The sequence below is a fragment of the Pollachius pollachius genome (genome assembly GCF_949987615.1).
Source record: "Pollachius pollachius genome assembly, chromosome: 17".
NCBI classification, from domain to species: domain Eukaryota; kingdom Metazoa; phylum Chordata; class Actinopteri; order Gadiformes; family Gadidae; genus Pollachius; species Pollachius pollachius.
Window position 1 is genome coordinate 14,904,128 of NC_136950.1, and position 17,500 is coordinate 14,921,627.

General features: G+C 44.2%; 1 protein-coding gene across 1 annotated transcript in view; it reads left to right on the forward strand.

Annotated features, from left to right (window-relative positions):
* cntnap2a (contactin associated protein 2a) overlaps window positions 1-17,500 on the forward strand; it is a gene marked incomplete at its 5' end in the record, with an annotated part of 191,362 nt that overhangs the window by 129,728 nt on the left and 44,134 nt on the right. Inside the window, 3 exons of the mRNA XM_079754630.1 lie at window positions 2,757-2,913; window positions 5,775-5,902; window positions 16,128-16,298. Of these exons, the coding sequence (XP_079610756.1) occupies window positions 2,757-2,913; window positions 5,775-5,902; window positions 16,128-16,298 (456 nt within the window). The remainder of the gene's footprint in view (window positions 1-2,756; window positions 2,914-5,774; window positions 5,903-16,127; window positions 16,299-17,500) is intronic.

Consider the following 17,500-nt stretch of genomic DNA (forward strand, 5'->3'; position numbering starts at 1 on the left):
TCAATAAATAAAAGAAATATAAACACAATCTAGTGCATGTCTGACTTTTCACCCTCTGATTTTATTGTGATTTTATTTATTTTTCTTTCTCTTTGATTTTCTGATACAAACTCCCCAGCCAGCTGAGCTGTGCTGCATTTACATTTCCACCAAGTAGCAGTTGTTGTATCTCGTCCTTTTGGAGTTTTAGTAAATGTAGCTGGGAATTTTGGTTTGTGAATTTAAGGATTTTAATTTTATCGGTTTCATTATATTTGGTACAGTTAAGATTAAGTTAGTCTCTTTTCACCTATTTCACACCTATACAATTCATGAACCATGTGTTACCGATAGTGGTCACTCTAAAATAAGTGGACACCATATAATAATGTAATGTATACATGTTGTCTTATCGTTTTAAAGTGATATAGGTAGTACAAGCTGTGTGCCTATGGGATAGTTGGGAAAGTGCTTTTCCAATCGGTTTGTTTCTCTCTCCCGCTCTCTCTCTCTCTCTCTCTCTCCCGCTCTCACACTCTTTCTCTCTCTCTCTCTCTCTCTCTCTCTCTCTCTCTCCCTCTGTGTGGACCTGCATATGAACTCTCTGCCAATGTGATTCTATCTCTCCAGCCTCACATCTCCAGCCATGCGTGCATTCTTTTTTCTCTCGTTACCTCTCCCTCGCTTGGCACCTCGCCTCCTCTGTCTAGGGGCTATCTCTCTTGTCATCATTCCTTCTGTCACTCTCTTTTTTCTCTCCATTTCTCTCCTCCTTCACCCCCTCTTCTCACTGTGTCTTCATGTCTTTGTCTCTCCCTCTCCGTCAGACGTTAAGGGGGGTCTCTCTGTTTCTCTCTCTATCCGTCTTCCCCTTTCCTTCTCCATCCCTTGTCCTCAAAGTATGTCTGCCTTTCTCTTTCTCTGACTGCCTGGGATGCTCTCTTTCTATGTTTCTCTTTTCCTCACTTTCTTTCTCTCTCCACACCTTTTTTCTCATGGTGTCCATCTCCTTCTTTTTTCTCTTTCTCCGTCTGACTGCATGATGAGGTATCTCCCTCTCTCTCTCCCCCCTCCCTCCCTCCCTCTCCCCCGCCCCCCCCCCCCCAGTCCCCCCGTGTCGGATCGTATCCCGCTCCGTCTCGCTGTCAGACTGTATGTCCGTCTGTCTCTCTCCCCCTCCGAGTCAGTCTAAGTCTCTCGCCCTCTCCCTCTCTCGCTCTCTCCTCTTTACTTGTGAAATGTGTGTGTGTCGGCGGAGATGAGGCCGGATCACACAGGAGGGCTGGAACAGAGGGCCCCCCCGACTGTGTCTCCCTCGGCCTGGCTCTTATCATCTCTTCTTGCTCTCCCTCTCTTTCTTTTCATCTCTCCGTGCTCTCGCCATGTGCTCGCCTTGAGCTCGCTTCGCCGCCATTAGACACAAACGGCCATGGAAGCGGGCGCCAGCGAGGGAGATCAGTGTTTGAAAATTGTTTGCCCACTCCCAAATGTCCTCCAATTCGAACACTGGAGTAAGGGGGTTGTTGAGTGTGTGTGGAAGTGTAGCAGCGTGTCTGTGTGTGCATGTCTGAGTGTGTGGTTTGGTGGGTAGGTGTGTGTGTGTGTGTGTGTGTGTGTGTGTGTGTATGTTTGTGTGTGTGTAAGTGTGCGTGCGTGGAATAAGGGGTTGTGTGGAAATATTTCTTACCGTACTTTAGTGCGTGTGTTGTAAGTGTGTGTGAATACACGGACGGAAATGAAAATACACAAAAAAACAAACACAAAGGTACATATCAATCCATTCCCAGCTCAACTTTTCGGCTCTATACGTGTAATACTATATCAGACTCACCCGTTATACACCACTGCATGAGAAATCGTTCAATATCTCTATGAAATAGCGTCAGGGGGTCTTTGATGGAATCTTCCAAAGCAATATTGACGGCACAGCCTACTTAGCTGGAATAAATTGAGGAATGCAATATAGTCCTTCAATTTTGTTTTGATATATTGAATTTCACCTTTTTTCCTCTGAATAGTTACTGTCCCATCCACGGCAAATCAAACAATATTACATTTCTTATTAAAAAACAGTGATCCATGACCCCTTAGCCACTTATTGAAACACAGCAAGTCACAGAAGTTGCACGCAAACGTCCGCAGACAGACACACACACACACACACACACACACACACACACACACACACACATACAGTGTGTGTGTCCTACCTAGTGGTAATATGCTCACCATAATCCAGCATTATCCCCTAGAAATCACTTCATTAGGATTAGAAATACAGGAGATCAATAATGGATTGTTATTTCTTGACTTTGAATTGTTACAGGTTGGACATTCTGCATTCTGTGTGTCCATGGAAATAAGTAAAAATGGGATTTGGCTCTATAAAATGTTCTTACACACCATCGATACATGTAACTGTCTGTGTCTTATTAGGCCACACACAGAGGATTGGGGTGTGAGGGGTCAGTGAGGAGTTATTTTCAGACCAAAATCTCATCTCACACTATCTCCAGGATATGATTTGAGATCTGAAATGTGAGAGAAAAGAAAAGTAGTTTGAAACCCTACCTTAGATGTCTACAGCAGACCCCTGCTCAGACCTTTTTAGAACAGCATTTTGAATTCATAAACACACTATGTGATATTTCGCGATACCAAAAAAAAAAAAGAATATCGTGCTGAAAGATGTTTTCATTTCACCCCGCCCTCCTTGTTTTACTCCTGGGAATCTCACCCTTTTGTGTTGCGTGTTCTGTGTGTGTTTCTCCTTGCAGAGGGGACACCGTACACCTGGTGGGTTGGCCGAGGGAGCGAGAAGCACTTCTACTGGGGCGGCTCAGGGCCTGGAGTCCAGAAGTGTGCGTGTGGGATCGACCGGAACTGCACCGACCCCAAATACGACTGCAACTGCGACGCCGACCAAAAGCAGTGGTGAGCTGTGCGCCTCCCCCCCCCCCCCCCCAACGACCAGCAGAGAGACCGGACATAGATCACACCATAAAGACATAAGTGAATGCATACCGTTTGGTAGACCCCACTTGGAACACAAACTACCTGACCCAGGCAGTGTTATTGCAGCTCCGTGCCACTTGAGGGAGAGTGGATCGCAGTTTATTGATTCAATTATCTGGTAACTGCTAGTTCAATTAAGTAAGTGTTGGGGATTCGCTTCATTCAGATGAATGCCAGGGTTTTTGGCACTGAGTCCAGGTTGAGGTGAGCATTTAGATTGGTCTAGAAAAGTATCCTTGGGTTTCTCAACTGGCAACAATTCGCCAACCTATCATTATTCCTATTACAGCCATATGAGAGCTAACGAAAAAACCGTTGATATACCGTGCATTTGCAGTATGTTGAAAAAATGTACATCTTATTGCCAAAGGTAAATCCGGGATTGCCATTTCCTGCCATTTCTAAATTCATCAATAATTATAGTTATGAATTATTCAAACGAAATTAAATGCAATGGTTTAACTTTTGATAAACGCATAATATTATGAGAGGGGCGCCGGATTCAGAGGTGGGGTTAAAATCCCTCCGGAGCCAAACCCACCTCCGTAACACAACTCCCCCAGCTCTGATTCACCATATAGCGGGTGTGCATGTGTGTGTTTGTGTGTGTGTGTGTGTGTCTGTGTATGTGTGGGTGGGTGCGAAGCATTGGACTGTCACCTCAGAGGAGTGTTATAGCTTCAGAGGTGTTCAAGGTGTTGAGTTTAGGCAGCAGAGGCTGTCGGACTGGGTGTGTGTGCGTGTGTGTGTGTGTGTGTGTGTGTGTGTGTGTGTGTGTGTGTGCGTTCGTGAGTGCATGCAGGTGTTCCACAACAAGAGGGAGGTATATATCTATAGTGTGTGTGAGTTTGTTGTATCCCTGTCCAAAGCTTTGGGACTGTGCGTTAGACACAAACAGGACACACACACACACACACACACACACACTCACACTCCTTGTTTCTTAAAGTGATTCTATTCCCAATTATTATTTTTCAATTATTCTTTCACTCATGGTATGTGCTTGTCTGCAATGTCTTGTTCCTCGGTTGGGTGAGTTTGGATGTAGCACCCCATAACAATTTCCACTCATTAAATACAGTTTAAATGGAGGACACATGCGCACACACACACACACACACACACACACACACACACACACACACACACACACACACACACACACACAAACACACAGAAACGCCACCACCAACACTCACCTACATACACACACAAACGCCACCACCAACAAACACACACACACACTCACACACACACAGAACCCCCACACAAAGGCCACCACCAACACACACACATCCTATTAAAGGTACCCACCTTTGAAATCATTGCTAACATTCTCAGAGGCCTTTCCCTAGAAAGGAAAGGTTGAATCAGAATAAAAAACGACTTGCTCACATTAAGCCTTAAATCACACAAAGCCAATGTCCCTGTGCTATAAACGTCTTGTCCCCCTGTCACACACTTTTTTCTTTTGTAATTGATTGGTTAAGACATACCTCCACAGTATGAAGATTGCTCCGTTGAGATGTAGGGAGAGTGAAAGCATTCACCCGTTCCGTTCTCCAATCTAACTCCCATCCCACGACCTTCCTATCCACTCATCCATCTCTATTTTAGGACTCTTGCTCATTTGTTTCCATTGCGTCATTTATTTTGTAGGCCAACGTGTGGATTAATATCCCTTGTGCTATTTCCAAACACTATGGATATCTCATTAGCTCTGCCCGAAGGGAGGATTAGTGCAGGAGCAAGAACCCTATTTATTTAGTTATTAATGTTTTTACTTGTATTACTTAGAAATGCATCGTAAGTTTTGGTTTTGTGTGCATTCATTATTTTTGAAAAATGTGTACAATTAGTTTTTTGCTCCTTTCCCACCAGATACAAAAACCAACAAACACCCACTTACATCAGGCTTTTGTATTCAGGGGGAAAGGTTATGGGAATTGGCCTTCATTCCCAGGACAAATGACTCAGCGGTACTCTTTATCGACTGCCGCTCTGATCAGCTGTGATTGAAACATGGCAGTCGGACATGCTAAATTTGTCCGGCACGATGAGGCGCATTGAGGTTCCAGGCACGTAAATAGACAGGAACAACCTGCAACTGTGATTTTGTTCTTCGTATCGTTCCAAATGAGTCAGCACTGAGTTTAAAAGAGAAACTGAATAAGTAACCGTTATAAAAAGAAGGAACCACGCTAACATTTTCCTGGACCTCCGTGCTGCCTCCTACTGTTCACTAACCCGTTTTCCGGTGCATTCGTGATGTCCAACGGAACATGCCGGAAAACAAAACTACAGGCATATTCGGCTACTGGTAATGGTAAAGGAGTCGATCGCCTATTTTTAGTGAGTTTTACAGTGCAGATGTTGGTGGAACAGGTGTAAATGTAGTGGCTACGGCCTACTGGTTGTGGCCTATCAAAGAGCACACAGTCTTTTAACCACACTCAGACGCGACGATAAAAAAAAAACCCTCATTTAGATTGCTTGATTTAATTTACAGTCTACAATAATAATAATTAATAATTAAACTTCAAGAACTTCCCTCTGGACCACATTATCGGACATTACTTTCTGGAATGTGTTGAGAACAAAGAGAATGGTTATTGCGACAATGGAAGAAAAACTCATTAAAATAATAACTTCAATTTCTACATTGTCGTACATATCCGTCGCAACAGTGCTGCCCGAGAAAAAAAGAGCCAAGCCCCCTCTGCTTCTGAGTTTTTGCTCCTATATTTCCTAACCTCCTCGAATCTGCTTCCCTCCTGAAGGAGAGAGGACTCAGGACCCCTGGTCTACAAGGACCACCTGCCCGTCAGCCAGGTTGCCGTGGGCGACACCAACCGACCGGGCTCCGAAGCCAAGCTGACGGTGGGTCCGCTCCGTTGCCAGGGAGACGGTGAGTGTCGAGAGTATAGGGCCGAGTGTTTGTCTGAGTGTGTGTGTACGTGTGTGTGTGTGTGTGTGTGTGTGTGTGTGTGTGTGTGTGTGTGTGTGTGCGCGTGTGTGCGCGTGTCAATAGGTGATTGGAGAGGAAATGAGATGTGAAGATCATTTTGCTGCAAAAGTAAATGCCTGTGTATTAAAGAGCCGAAGTGCGGCGGTGAGTGAGAGTCCCGCTATAACCCAGTACGTTGTTTGGACGACTGGCGCGCTATGATTGATGTCCGCGCCACATCTTACCGAACATCGGTCTAAGTTTGTACTTTGTCTCCGCTGAAATTGGGTTTAGCGGAGCGGCAAACTGAATTAACCAATAAACAAATTAATAAAACAGCGCGTGTTCTTAATGCCTCGGACATATGCTAGGCGTTTTCGGTTGGCACTTTGACCGATTGACGTGCATGTGACACACGCCGTGAAACAAATTAAATGCTTAATAAACAAACTTTCGAGAAAGCCCTAAATGCATGTGGAACACCCTAAAACCCTCACAGAATATGTCGATGGAAGGTTATTGCCCATTAAAGACAATGGAACAGAGACCTGTCTTTGTAAATGCCTTTCAGAGCTGTCACATTTCGTACCTGGGTTCTGAACTTCCCCATTAGCGTTAGTCTTCCATAAAATGGACTTTTTGACTTTTACTTTGCCGTCATTTGCTCGGCAAACCACGCATTGCTAGAAATGTTCTAGTGCATGAGAAAGGGGAACAAAAGACAAAGAGCCCACTTGTAGTCGGGCGCATTGTCATCCAGAGAATGTGATTCATTGTGTGCACAGGTGAGGGGCAAAGAATACACCAATTTAAGCACACAGTTTAGAACCACTGTGGTTGGGTCTGGTGCTGTTGCTTGTTGCTCGTTACTCCTGGGTCTAATTAGAGTGTATGTGTGTGTATTTACGGGCATGGGTGTGGTTGTGCGCTCATAGATGTGTGTGTGTGTGTTTGTGTGTGTGTGTGTGTGTGTGTGTGTGTGTGTGTGTGTGTGTGTGTGTCTGTGTTGCACTCCCACAACCCATTATAGAATCATCGCACTTATAAATTATTTTATGAAAGTGCTGTTGCACACTTTTTATTTGTAGTCCTTATTGTTGCCTATGTGGGTGGTGGTGTTACCCACTGGGACCAACACTATCTTTTTGTACGTTTGCCTGCATTTTCTCATCCAAGTTGTTAATGTTATCTTTACTGTGACATTCTGGGTGCCAGTCCACTGTAGGATCAAAACAAAGCAACACAAATGTCATATTTCAGGGAAGTTAGAGACTTAATCAGTCTTGGAGAAGGAAAAAATAATAAATTGGACAGGCCGAATAAAATGTTAGGCTGAGTTGAGGGAACAAAAAAAAGCTAGATATCAGGCACAATTTGTTTTGCTAATTTGTTTGCAATATGGAATTTAAATGTCACTTTTGAGGAATATACCTCATTAATAATTTGTGGTTTTCTCTCACCTTCTTTGTAATTGTATTCCCTACTGTTCTGTAGAAGATATTGTTGTTTGTGTTCATATTACAGGCGATTCTCATGCAACAGAAATAGCAACATAGAAAATTGCATTTGAGGTTTTAAGTGGAGTAATGTCACACTCTTCCTTTGTGTAGTCCAAACTCTCTCTCTCTCTTTATCTCTCTCCCTCCCCCCCTCCTCCTCTCTGATTCCCTCTTCCCTTCTTTCCTCCTTTCCTCTTTTTTTCTCTCTATCTTCCCTCCTCTCTCTCCCCTCCTAGCGCTCTCTCCGTCTATCTCTCGCTCCCTTGCTGTCTTTCTCCCTCTTTGGACTTAACAGATAATAGCAGCATGAAGGGCATTGTATCAAATTGTGATTTGGGAATCGGCTTTGTGATGTCACCGCACTCGCCAGAGATTTGTACTTATTTATTTTTGTATTTATTTTTGTTTAAGCGCTTTGCAGAGAGATAATCTCCTCTGAACTGGAAGAGCCGCAAGGCCTTTCAACCGTGGTAGAGGAGCCGTAAGCATGAACCGTCGGTAACGGCTAATGTATTTTTTAATTAGCATCGGCACAGATACACACCTACCCATGGGCCCGGACACACGCACGCACACACACAAACTGACACTCACACACACACACACACAAACAAACACGTATGCACAGGCATGCACATCTACCCATGGTTCTGCACGCGCGCACACACAGAAACTCAGACACACGCCGACAGGCAGAGCGACGATATCAGAGTTCATATCCGGATATCAGAGTTTAGATCCTGATATCAAGCCAATTACATAGAGCTCAGAACACATTATCGGTTGGACTTTTGTCTTTGCTTCATTTCAACTCTCTTTTCCTATTTCCTACTGAAATATATATAATATACCTGTCTGTGTGTGTGTTTGGGTGTGTGTGTAGGGGTACTTGCGTGTGTGTGTGTGGGGGGGCGTGTGCGTGTGTTTTTGGGCGTATGCATGTGTGACTGTGTGTGTGTGTGTGTAATAGAGAGGCCATCTCCCAGTTATGGTTCTTACAGTCCATTCATTATGTATGTCTGTCCGAGTTTCAGTCAAACATAAAGTGACCTGGTTCTGTCAAGGGAGCAGTACACGACACCTGCTGTACCGTTTTCCCCCAGCCCCGGTGTCACACTCATTATGGTCCTATCATCAACTAGCTGCCAGTGCCACGCTCAATAGTTTCCCTCTATCATAGTGCATTATGGCAGCATAAAAACAAACTAAATTAATTGAATGACTTATTATGTTATATATCTGTGCGTGTGTGTGTGTGCACGAAGGTATGTGCTATTTCCATGGAAAAGGCCATTAATAAAGATGGATCCATCTGTCACATGCAGAAGCTATATTCTCCTTGTGTTTCTTACTCAATTAACTAAGGTACGGTGTGTGTCTGCGTGTGTGTGGAACATGTGTGTGTGCCCAGGGAGATGAAGTAAAAAACTAAATAAATGAGTTGTCAAAATAGAGATGATTTTGAGATATGACGATATTGTCATGGTGATAGTCTCTAGAAAAGTAGATCTTACAGTCTACACCAGCCTATTAGGGAATCTTAAACCTGTATTAAATATTTCATGGGCGAATAGGTACCCCTAATAAGATTGATAAATTGAATAGCAACTGCACAGCCAGTGAGAACGATGACGATTGGTCGATATTTAATAGGTTTCCATGGCCAAAATGATTATGTTTCTGGCAGTTATGAAAAGTCTTAAAAAACGGTGTGTCTGGTGTGTGTGTGTGTCAATGAATCTCTCTATCCGTCTCTTGGGATTCGTCTTTATGGCTAAAATATTAATTAGCGAGCATAAGTTTGGCGGTCTTGTCAGACAAACTACTGTGTTTATGCACTGTTTAGTGTGTGTGTGTGTGTTTGTGCTCGCCTGTGTGTCTTTGCTCAAGCTAAAAATGATTTCCATTTCCATTACTAGTTTAATGGAGGCCTACGCTGTCATAGGCAGACAGAGAAGAATTATGCCCATTTATGGACGTTAAAAGGCTTTGGACATTTTAATGGAGGAGAATGAAAAAAGATGAGAGCAAATGAAGCATGGCAGCCTATATTCTGTTATTATACCACCCAATATAACGTACCTGCTACCATAACCTCTGCCTCATTACAGTCTACAAATAAAGAATTTCAAGGGGTTACCAATGACTGTCCAAACCTCAATCCATCAGTTAGGATTCGTTTATAGCAAATAATGCAAGGCCACGTTTTTATGCTCGGTCCATGTGTCATTCTTTGCATTAAAAGAGGTCACATGGTACCACCAGGTCCAGACAAAGTGGACCATGGCTGGCAGGAGGTCACTGGTTCGGTAGGGCGATGACAGGGGTAACATGTGTCTTTACGCTGGCGTCTGTATACGGCAAGTGTCCCTGAGACAAAAACAGTATCACATTTCAATATTTGCCGGATTTTCAGTAGGAACAAATTGTGCTTGAATCGTGCCTGACTGTCGGATGCATTATTATTACGACAGTAAGAACAGTGTTTTATATAAGAAATGAATAATAACAAATATCCCGCCATAACTAGAAAGTGTTATTGTAATTATTCGACAGCATCTTTCTAGAAGAATTCTAAAGTCCTCTCTCATCCTGCCTAAGCAAACTGATTCTCGGTGGCGTCTCATTTGGATAAACGTTAGCCAGTGACAGCAGCAGTATGGTCCAAGGTGAGCCTTAATTAGGAAACAAGATAAAAACTATTTGCAGTGCCCAAATGACAGGTGTGAAATAATTACCTGGACGATCTAAAAGATAGGGCCACGTTTACCCTGAATTTACAGTACCTGGACCATAAAATCACCCATCGCAGATGGCTCCATTTGCTGAGAAAGACAGGACTCGAGGAGTATTTAAAAATGCATGGCAAAGGGGTGAATATAATTATAGCTTGCATCAGAGCTAACTTCAGCACATCTCTGCATCCAGAGAGAGGGTTTACTTCATTCCTCCATTGATCACCTCTAGCATTCCCAGTTACAAAAATACTACAAATAAATACCGTAATGACCACAACAAGACACAATCAATGAGCAACAGAATGAATAAATGCCAGAATCTGCTATCCCAATTAGCATAGGGGTGCTCATGCAGTCCAAGAAAAGGTCTGCTTTTTAATGTTAGTATCATTACAAAGATCCTTGTTAAATCCACCGACCGCTGCACAAAGCGAAGCCCACGCTTGAGTCACAAAGGGTAACTCTGACAAATTGGGGACTTTAGCTTGAAATAGACGCTCAAGAGCTTTGTTATCAAGCGTTACCTTCTCTGCCTTGACCACTAAGCACCTCACCTTCAGACACCTGCATCTGCGTGTGCGTGTCTCTCTTGTCACCCGCGACTATTTAGGGATCTTTGTTTGAAAAGTTCCTCACACCTTTTGTTCTGAGCTCTGAGAGTGAAACTGGCTGTTAGCAGGGGAGGCAAATGAGAGAAGCAACAGGAACTCATTAGGAAGAAGTGGCAGGGCAGAGATAATAAAGGTCACTCATCAACATTGATGGTACAGACTGTGAAACTGTTTGTGCGTGCGGTAGTGTATATGTGTGTGACTGTGTAGCATCCGAGAGAGGGACAAACTGTGCCTGGAAATTGGGCCTGACACAGCGTATGGCTGACAGTGTGTGTCTCCGTGATTGTGCCTGCGGTCGTGTTCCCTCATACATCCATGTTAATAACCTGGGTCAGAATAGTCGGTCATCCTTACCATCTGGATGCATTGGCACATGACCCACCTGGTCATGCGAAGACAGATGAATCACCCAGTTGGCTCCCCGACCCAGCGTCACCTAATTCTCATTATGTTTCCCTCCACGGTTCACTGAAGTTTCCCAGGTTCTTGGGTTTGCCGGCCAGAGGTGAAATCCATTAAGCTGTCACCAGCAGTATAGTCAGTATGGAATGTAAAGCCGAAATAAGTTAAGTTTGACCACTAGAGGACAGAAAGATCGTGCTTTGCTCATGAACAACCAGCGTAGCAAACTATGATCTTGTTTCCACAGTGTTTGGTCATCCAAAAAAACATCTGTTAGCAAACTCACAGTTTAAATGATGTGCTTTTATGAGGTATAGCAAGGAAGCAGTAAAAACAAACACCATATGGCAGGGTTTTGGAGAACTAGACAGAGCTGAAGGACACAGGGAATTTAAAAACTAATTAATTACGTAACTTGGTATGAAATATGAAATAACATCAGGGTCGGTACTGGTGATGGCTCAGGGTTGTGTGGGACTGATTTGTAAAAGTTAAACACTTTAGTTTGATAAAAAGAAAACATAAAGGTTTTTGCCAAATCATTTCTGATCTCTTTTTAGAATATCGGTCTGGGTAGGTCACTAGGTGAGTTTAGACAAATTGTCAGGGTTTTCAAAATCCATCTGTTGTTAGTTGGAATTCAAAATGTTATTCAATACACAGAAATTATCCTTTTTTCATTTAATAACAAGAACATTCATGTCTTTCCTCTCAGTGTCTCCAATAGTATGTACTACTTTCCAGTTGTCTGGGATAAACAATACCAAGATTAGAATGGGCATAGTCCTGTATTAATAACAGTGCTCGTCAGAAACAACTTTATATTTTCACGCATTAGTCCCCAAATGAAGCGTTCAGCAGTAAGCGTTTACGCAATTATAACCATTTATGTTGCTTCCGTCCAGTTCATCAACGTTGTACGAAAAATATGGATACACCCCAGGTATGTGTGTGTGTGTGTTTGTGTGTGTGTGTGTGTGTGTCTGTGTGTGTGTGTGTGTGTGTGTGTGTGTGTGTGTGTCTAGTAGCATATGTGTGTTGTGTGTGTGTACACCTGTGCACAAGTTATGTCGAGCTCAAGTTACCAATGGCTACCTTGGGGGGCGTTACAGGGAGAGAGGGAAATAGAGAGGCGGCTAGGGGGGTGAATAGAGGGGAGCCTAGTGAGGAGAAAGGTGGCTAAAGAGGTTGCTAGATATGTGGCTAAAGAGCCAGAATCCCGAAGTGAGAAGGGTGGGAAAGGCCACAAGGCTACAGGGGCCAGTGCGATGAGAAGGAGACGGTTCAATGGGGCCTGAACCTAAGAGATGAACACTTAAAAAAAATATTAATATTCAGAGAGACCTCAGAGAGACCTTCCTCTCTCTGAGCTCAAGTTCTGCAGATTAAAGGTTATTAGAAGAAACTTGTGGGGGAACCCTTGGTCAGTTTCAACTGAAGTTGTCCTTTTTAATCAGTGGGCTGACAATTTCAACGAAGAAATTGCATTCCAACAACAAAGAAAAAGGGAAGAGAAAAAAACTCATATCTACAGGAGGACAATGCATTCCCACAACCCAAACATCCTAAATAATACATGACGCCGCATCGCAAGTTACATCAGTTACAAAATGAATGTTGACAAGATCATTTGTATGCGTCCAGAGAGACATCGATGTGTATGTGTGCGTGTGTGCACGTGCATGAGTATGTGCATGCGCGCGTGTGCACGTTTGTGTGTGTGTGTGTGTGTGTAGGTGTTGGCCCACGTGTGTATGTGTGTATGTATGTGTGTGTGTTGGCAAAGGCTTTATAGAGACATTTGTTTGATAAACATTCCAATATGTTGTTGATGAATGCCCTCCAGGGGCCCCGCCCCCCAGGCCAACCGCCGGCATCTGCGACTCTGGCAGCGCGCGATTCGCCAGGGTTGCGCTGGTAGTTTATTTGTCCTCAATCCCCACCACTCACTACCGCCACGCTGCTCCAATACTTAATGTATTTGCACAAGGCAGTGAGACAACAAAAGTATAGAAAAGCAAGCATAGCAGGGGACTGTGTTGGAGAGTTAGGAAACCCCCAAAGGGCTCATAGTGGGAAACCTCCCCCTCAAGGACGTTCAATGTGTCCTAACGCTATGGATATTTGTTCCCTTAACATGACGGAATAAAGAAAGAAAAAAACGATTCAACGGTTCCTTCTCCCAGTTCATCTTGTGTACGTTCTCCTTTCGTTCTGTGTGATTCGATTGACTCTTACTTTATCATATTCTCTCCAGCTCCCTCTCTTTTATTTATATTTATATATTTGATGTTATTTACGAGTTGACACTATATTCTAGCGCAGAGTCTGGTGGCATTTGTCGCTGTGTGTAGGAGATAGACAGCTTCCCATGCTGTCTTTATCTTCTGACCGACGCATTAACTGAATTACGAAACATCCCGGGTTGATTTGTTAGCGCAGAAATTAATTAGCTCATTGCATTAATTTGCTATGAATGCTTCGCGGTCATTCACAGTGAATTATAGAGATGATCTAAGTGTTGCTCAATAGGTGAGTATTAAAATGAAAACCGTAGCTATATATGTCCTTGTTGTTATGGTTATACCCAGGCATGGCTGTAAAACTGTTGCTTTGTGTAAGCAGCAGCAGTGTTATGAACTTTATGTGTTTACAAGCCTATACATTTTATTTTTAAGCCTCTAGGTTTTCATGCCATTGCATTCATTTTAGTTATTCGGTTAACCTTTTGCCTTAGTGGATTGAAATATCCTTTAAGCATAATTGCACAAATACTTTTTTTTCAAATTCTAATCAAATATGGGTTTTCTTCCATGGAGCTATGATGGAGCCACTGATCACATAAATAATAATAATCTTTTTTTTATGATGGTGAAAGTGAAGAACAACTAGAAAACAGACAGAACACAAACAAATGCATGTTTCATTCTTGATTTTATCGCCAACTATGGGTGAGAGGGGGGTTGATTGTGGATGTGTATATGTGGGTGTTTGTGTGTGTGCACATCTGTGTGTGTGTGTGTGTGTGTGTGTGTGTGTGTCTGAGATACGCCCTGATTTAACCTTCATAAATAATTGTCAATGTTGCCATAAGCAGCATGCTGACTTCAAACAAACTTATCACAAAGCCATCATCAGTAGGTACTTTTTTTGTAATGTGCGTTGCTCTATGTGTGTTTATGTTTGTTGGTGTGTGTGTGTGTGTGTGTGTGTGTGTGCGTGCGTGTGTGTGTGTGTGTGTGTGTGTGTGGTATGACAGCATGTTAGGCGAATGGGGAGAGGCGGAGTCCAGCGCTGTCACTCGGGATGGCTTATCACACTGAACCAGGAGGCACATGCATTTGTATACAACTGTACACACACGCGCACACACACACACACACACACACACACAAACACAAAAAAAGGGGTGTGCACACTTTAAACATACACCAAACAGGCCGGGGGAACAAACTCATCGGCATAGGAAACTATCTCAGCGCACATGTTAGGGTAGCGGTGTTGTGGTGGAGGTCCACACGCTCGGACGTGTTCCTCCCTCATCGTTCAGCTCGCACCATGTCGCCTTCTCCTTCTTTGACTCCCTCCGCCCACCCCCTCACCCAATGCCTCCAGCTGCACTATCTTCCCCTTTATCCCCTGCGGCTTTGTGTCACAGCCCAACCTCATCCACCCACCAAGCCTCTCTCCTGTTCCTCCCTCCCTTCCTTAAACCCCTCCTTCCCTCTTCTGTTCCTCCTTCCTTGACCTCTTTTCCTTTTTCTTGACATCGTCTTGTTCTGTACAAAATTATGACCCAGCGCCTCTCCCTCTCTCTCTCTCTCTCTCTCTCTCTCTCTCTCTCTCTCTCTCTCTCTCTCTCTCTCTCTCGCTCTTGCTCTCGTTATCTCTCGCTCTCTCTCTCTCTCTCTCTCTCTCTCGCTCTCTCTCTCTCATCCTCTAAGTGACAAAGGGAGGCTGCTGGCTTAGGCTGGCAAAGTCGGGTTGAGGAGAAGGAGAGAGGAGGTGGAGAGAGGGGAGGATAGGTTAAAAGAGGTGAGGAGAGAGTAGGAGAAGACTGAGGAGGAAGTGTAGAACAGACATTAGCGTTGAGGAAAGGAAAGCAGAGAGGAAAGGAATGGAGGGGGAAAGAAACAAAAAGAGCACTTCATCAACCACACTCTAATAATTTATCAGCAGCTGCTTAGTGCGTCGCTACTTTGTCTTCATTAGCGTTCTCCATTAGCGGCTCGCCCCATTCAGAAGTCATTAGAAAATTTGTTATCCAGAATCATGCAGTGGAGGATCTATGTCTGCTACAGAACCAAGTGCTGTCTCCGTGGCTGATATTAATAGGCCGCAGCCAGCCGCGTCGTGTGGCTGCACGGTGTGATCTCGGAGGCACATCCGGCCCGTCACCATGTCAACACACACACACACATCTCCACAGCTTACCATCCATGCTGTGAGACGGAGATACGCAAAGAGCGCTGTCCTCACCTGTCCGCCGTGCATCACCGCTCAACCAACACACACATTGATGGGTTTGCTTTGAGTATGTGAATTCATGAGGAGTCGATGGAGACGTAAATGTGACGTCCCTGTTCTGTTTTTTTCAAAAGTGTCGTTTGACATGAGGTGTGTGCAAACACTATGCCGAACCCCAACCTGCTTTCTAATTACATGCATCAGAATCACTTTGGATTAAAGTGTTTTTTAATGACAAAAGATATGTTTGAACTTTTTTTCGACACTATACACAGTTGTATTTACTATTGAGTCATGTTGCAGATTATTTCATCCAAAGTGACTTTCATGTACAATAAATCAATGTACCGGTCCTGAATGAGCTGGTAGGGCCTCTTCCTCAAGGATGCCGAGATTGGGGTTTGAACCCAAAACCCTATGCAGTACACCTTCCTGTTTCTTGAATGCGTCCAATGTGCTTCCACAGGAAACTACTGGAACGCGGCCTCGTTCACCACGCCCTCGTCCTACCTCCACTTCTCCACCTTCCAGGGAGAGACCAGCGCTGACATCTCCTTCTACTTCAAGACCAGCGCTCCCTATGGGGTGTTCCTGGAGAACCTGGGGAACACAGACTTCATACGCTTGGAGCTCAAATGTGAGTGGCGTCTGTGTTTGTGTGTGTGTGTGTGTGTGTGTGTGTGTGTGTCCGTGTTTACCGTCCTCTTTTTGTCCGTTGCGGGCCTGCTCTATATGTTCTCATGAACCACGAGTCCTTAGTTACCTGATTAGAAGTCTAAGTCTAGAGGTGGTTATGAAGATCTTAGTCTTGATGAAGGTGAACATATCAATGCCTGAGAAGCAGGGCAGGCTCGTAGCTAGGGTGTTAGTTCAAACCCGTGCCCACAGTGTATCTTTGGGCATCCTTGAGCAAATTCCCTGTGGACCTCTTTGGTTAAAAGTGTCCGCAAAAAGGGCTAAATAGTCAATGTCTGTGTAACCATGGAACTAGTGGTATCTTGTCTTAAATAGCCTGGATCAGTCTCCAAACATTGGGCAGTGCTCGCACTGGATGTGGACGTGTTGCTGTCCATCGCTGAATAGTGGAGCATCACCACAGTACGCACGCGGTTGACTGCTTTCACAGAGAGACGCACGCAATAGGTAGCACCAGGGACCACATGTGTCCCTTCCTCAGAACGCTGCACTCTTTCTATGGCACTGAAAGGGAGAACAGTCCCAGATTTGGAGTAATCACCGTGTTCTGTAATTATGGTCATTATGAATCTGTGTTTACCGAAACCGCCCGTTTGTATTCCAACGGAGCGGAGGCTCTGGGCCTGGTTACATATACACGGGAAAAAAAAGGAAAGCGCAATTAAGGAAACTCACAAACGCGTGGGCTCACGTGGATACATTCACACAAGCGCCACAGGCACTGCAGATGATTCATTGTTAATCAGATCACGTGTCATTCAGATTATTCACATCATTCTCATGTCAAGTGATGTGGATAAAGAGAGGGCAAGGATGCTACTGCTAACAAAAAACACACGTGCATGTACAGACCCAGACACAAATACACAACCCTATACACACTCACACACACACACACACACACACACACCTACATATTCACACACACAAACCAACCATCCGTGCACTTTTAGAAGTACAATTCTCCATTGCTTTGATTTTCGGCTTGATTTCAAGGAAAGGATTTCCTCGATTCTGTCTACGAGGAGGCTGGTGTCTCACACACAACCCTGCAGGTCACGTGACTCACTGTAAGACTTTGGATCACTAACTTGCTAGTCACAGACCTTCAATTAATCCTTGCAGCGCGTTATGAAGTATGCC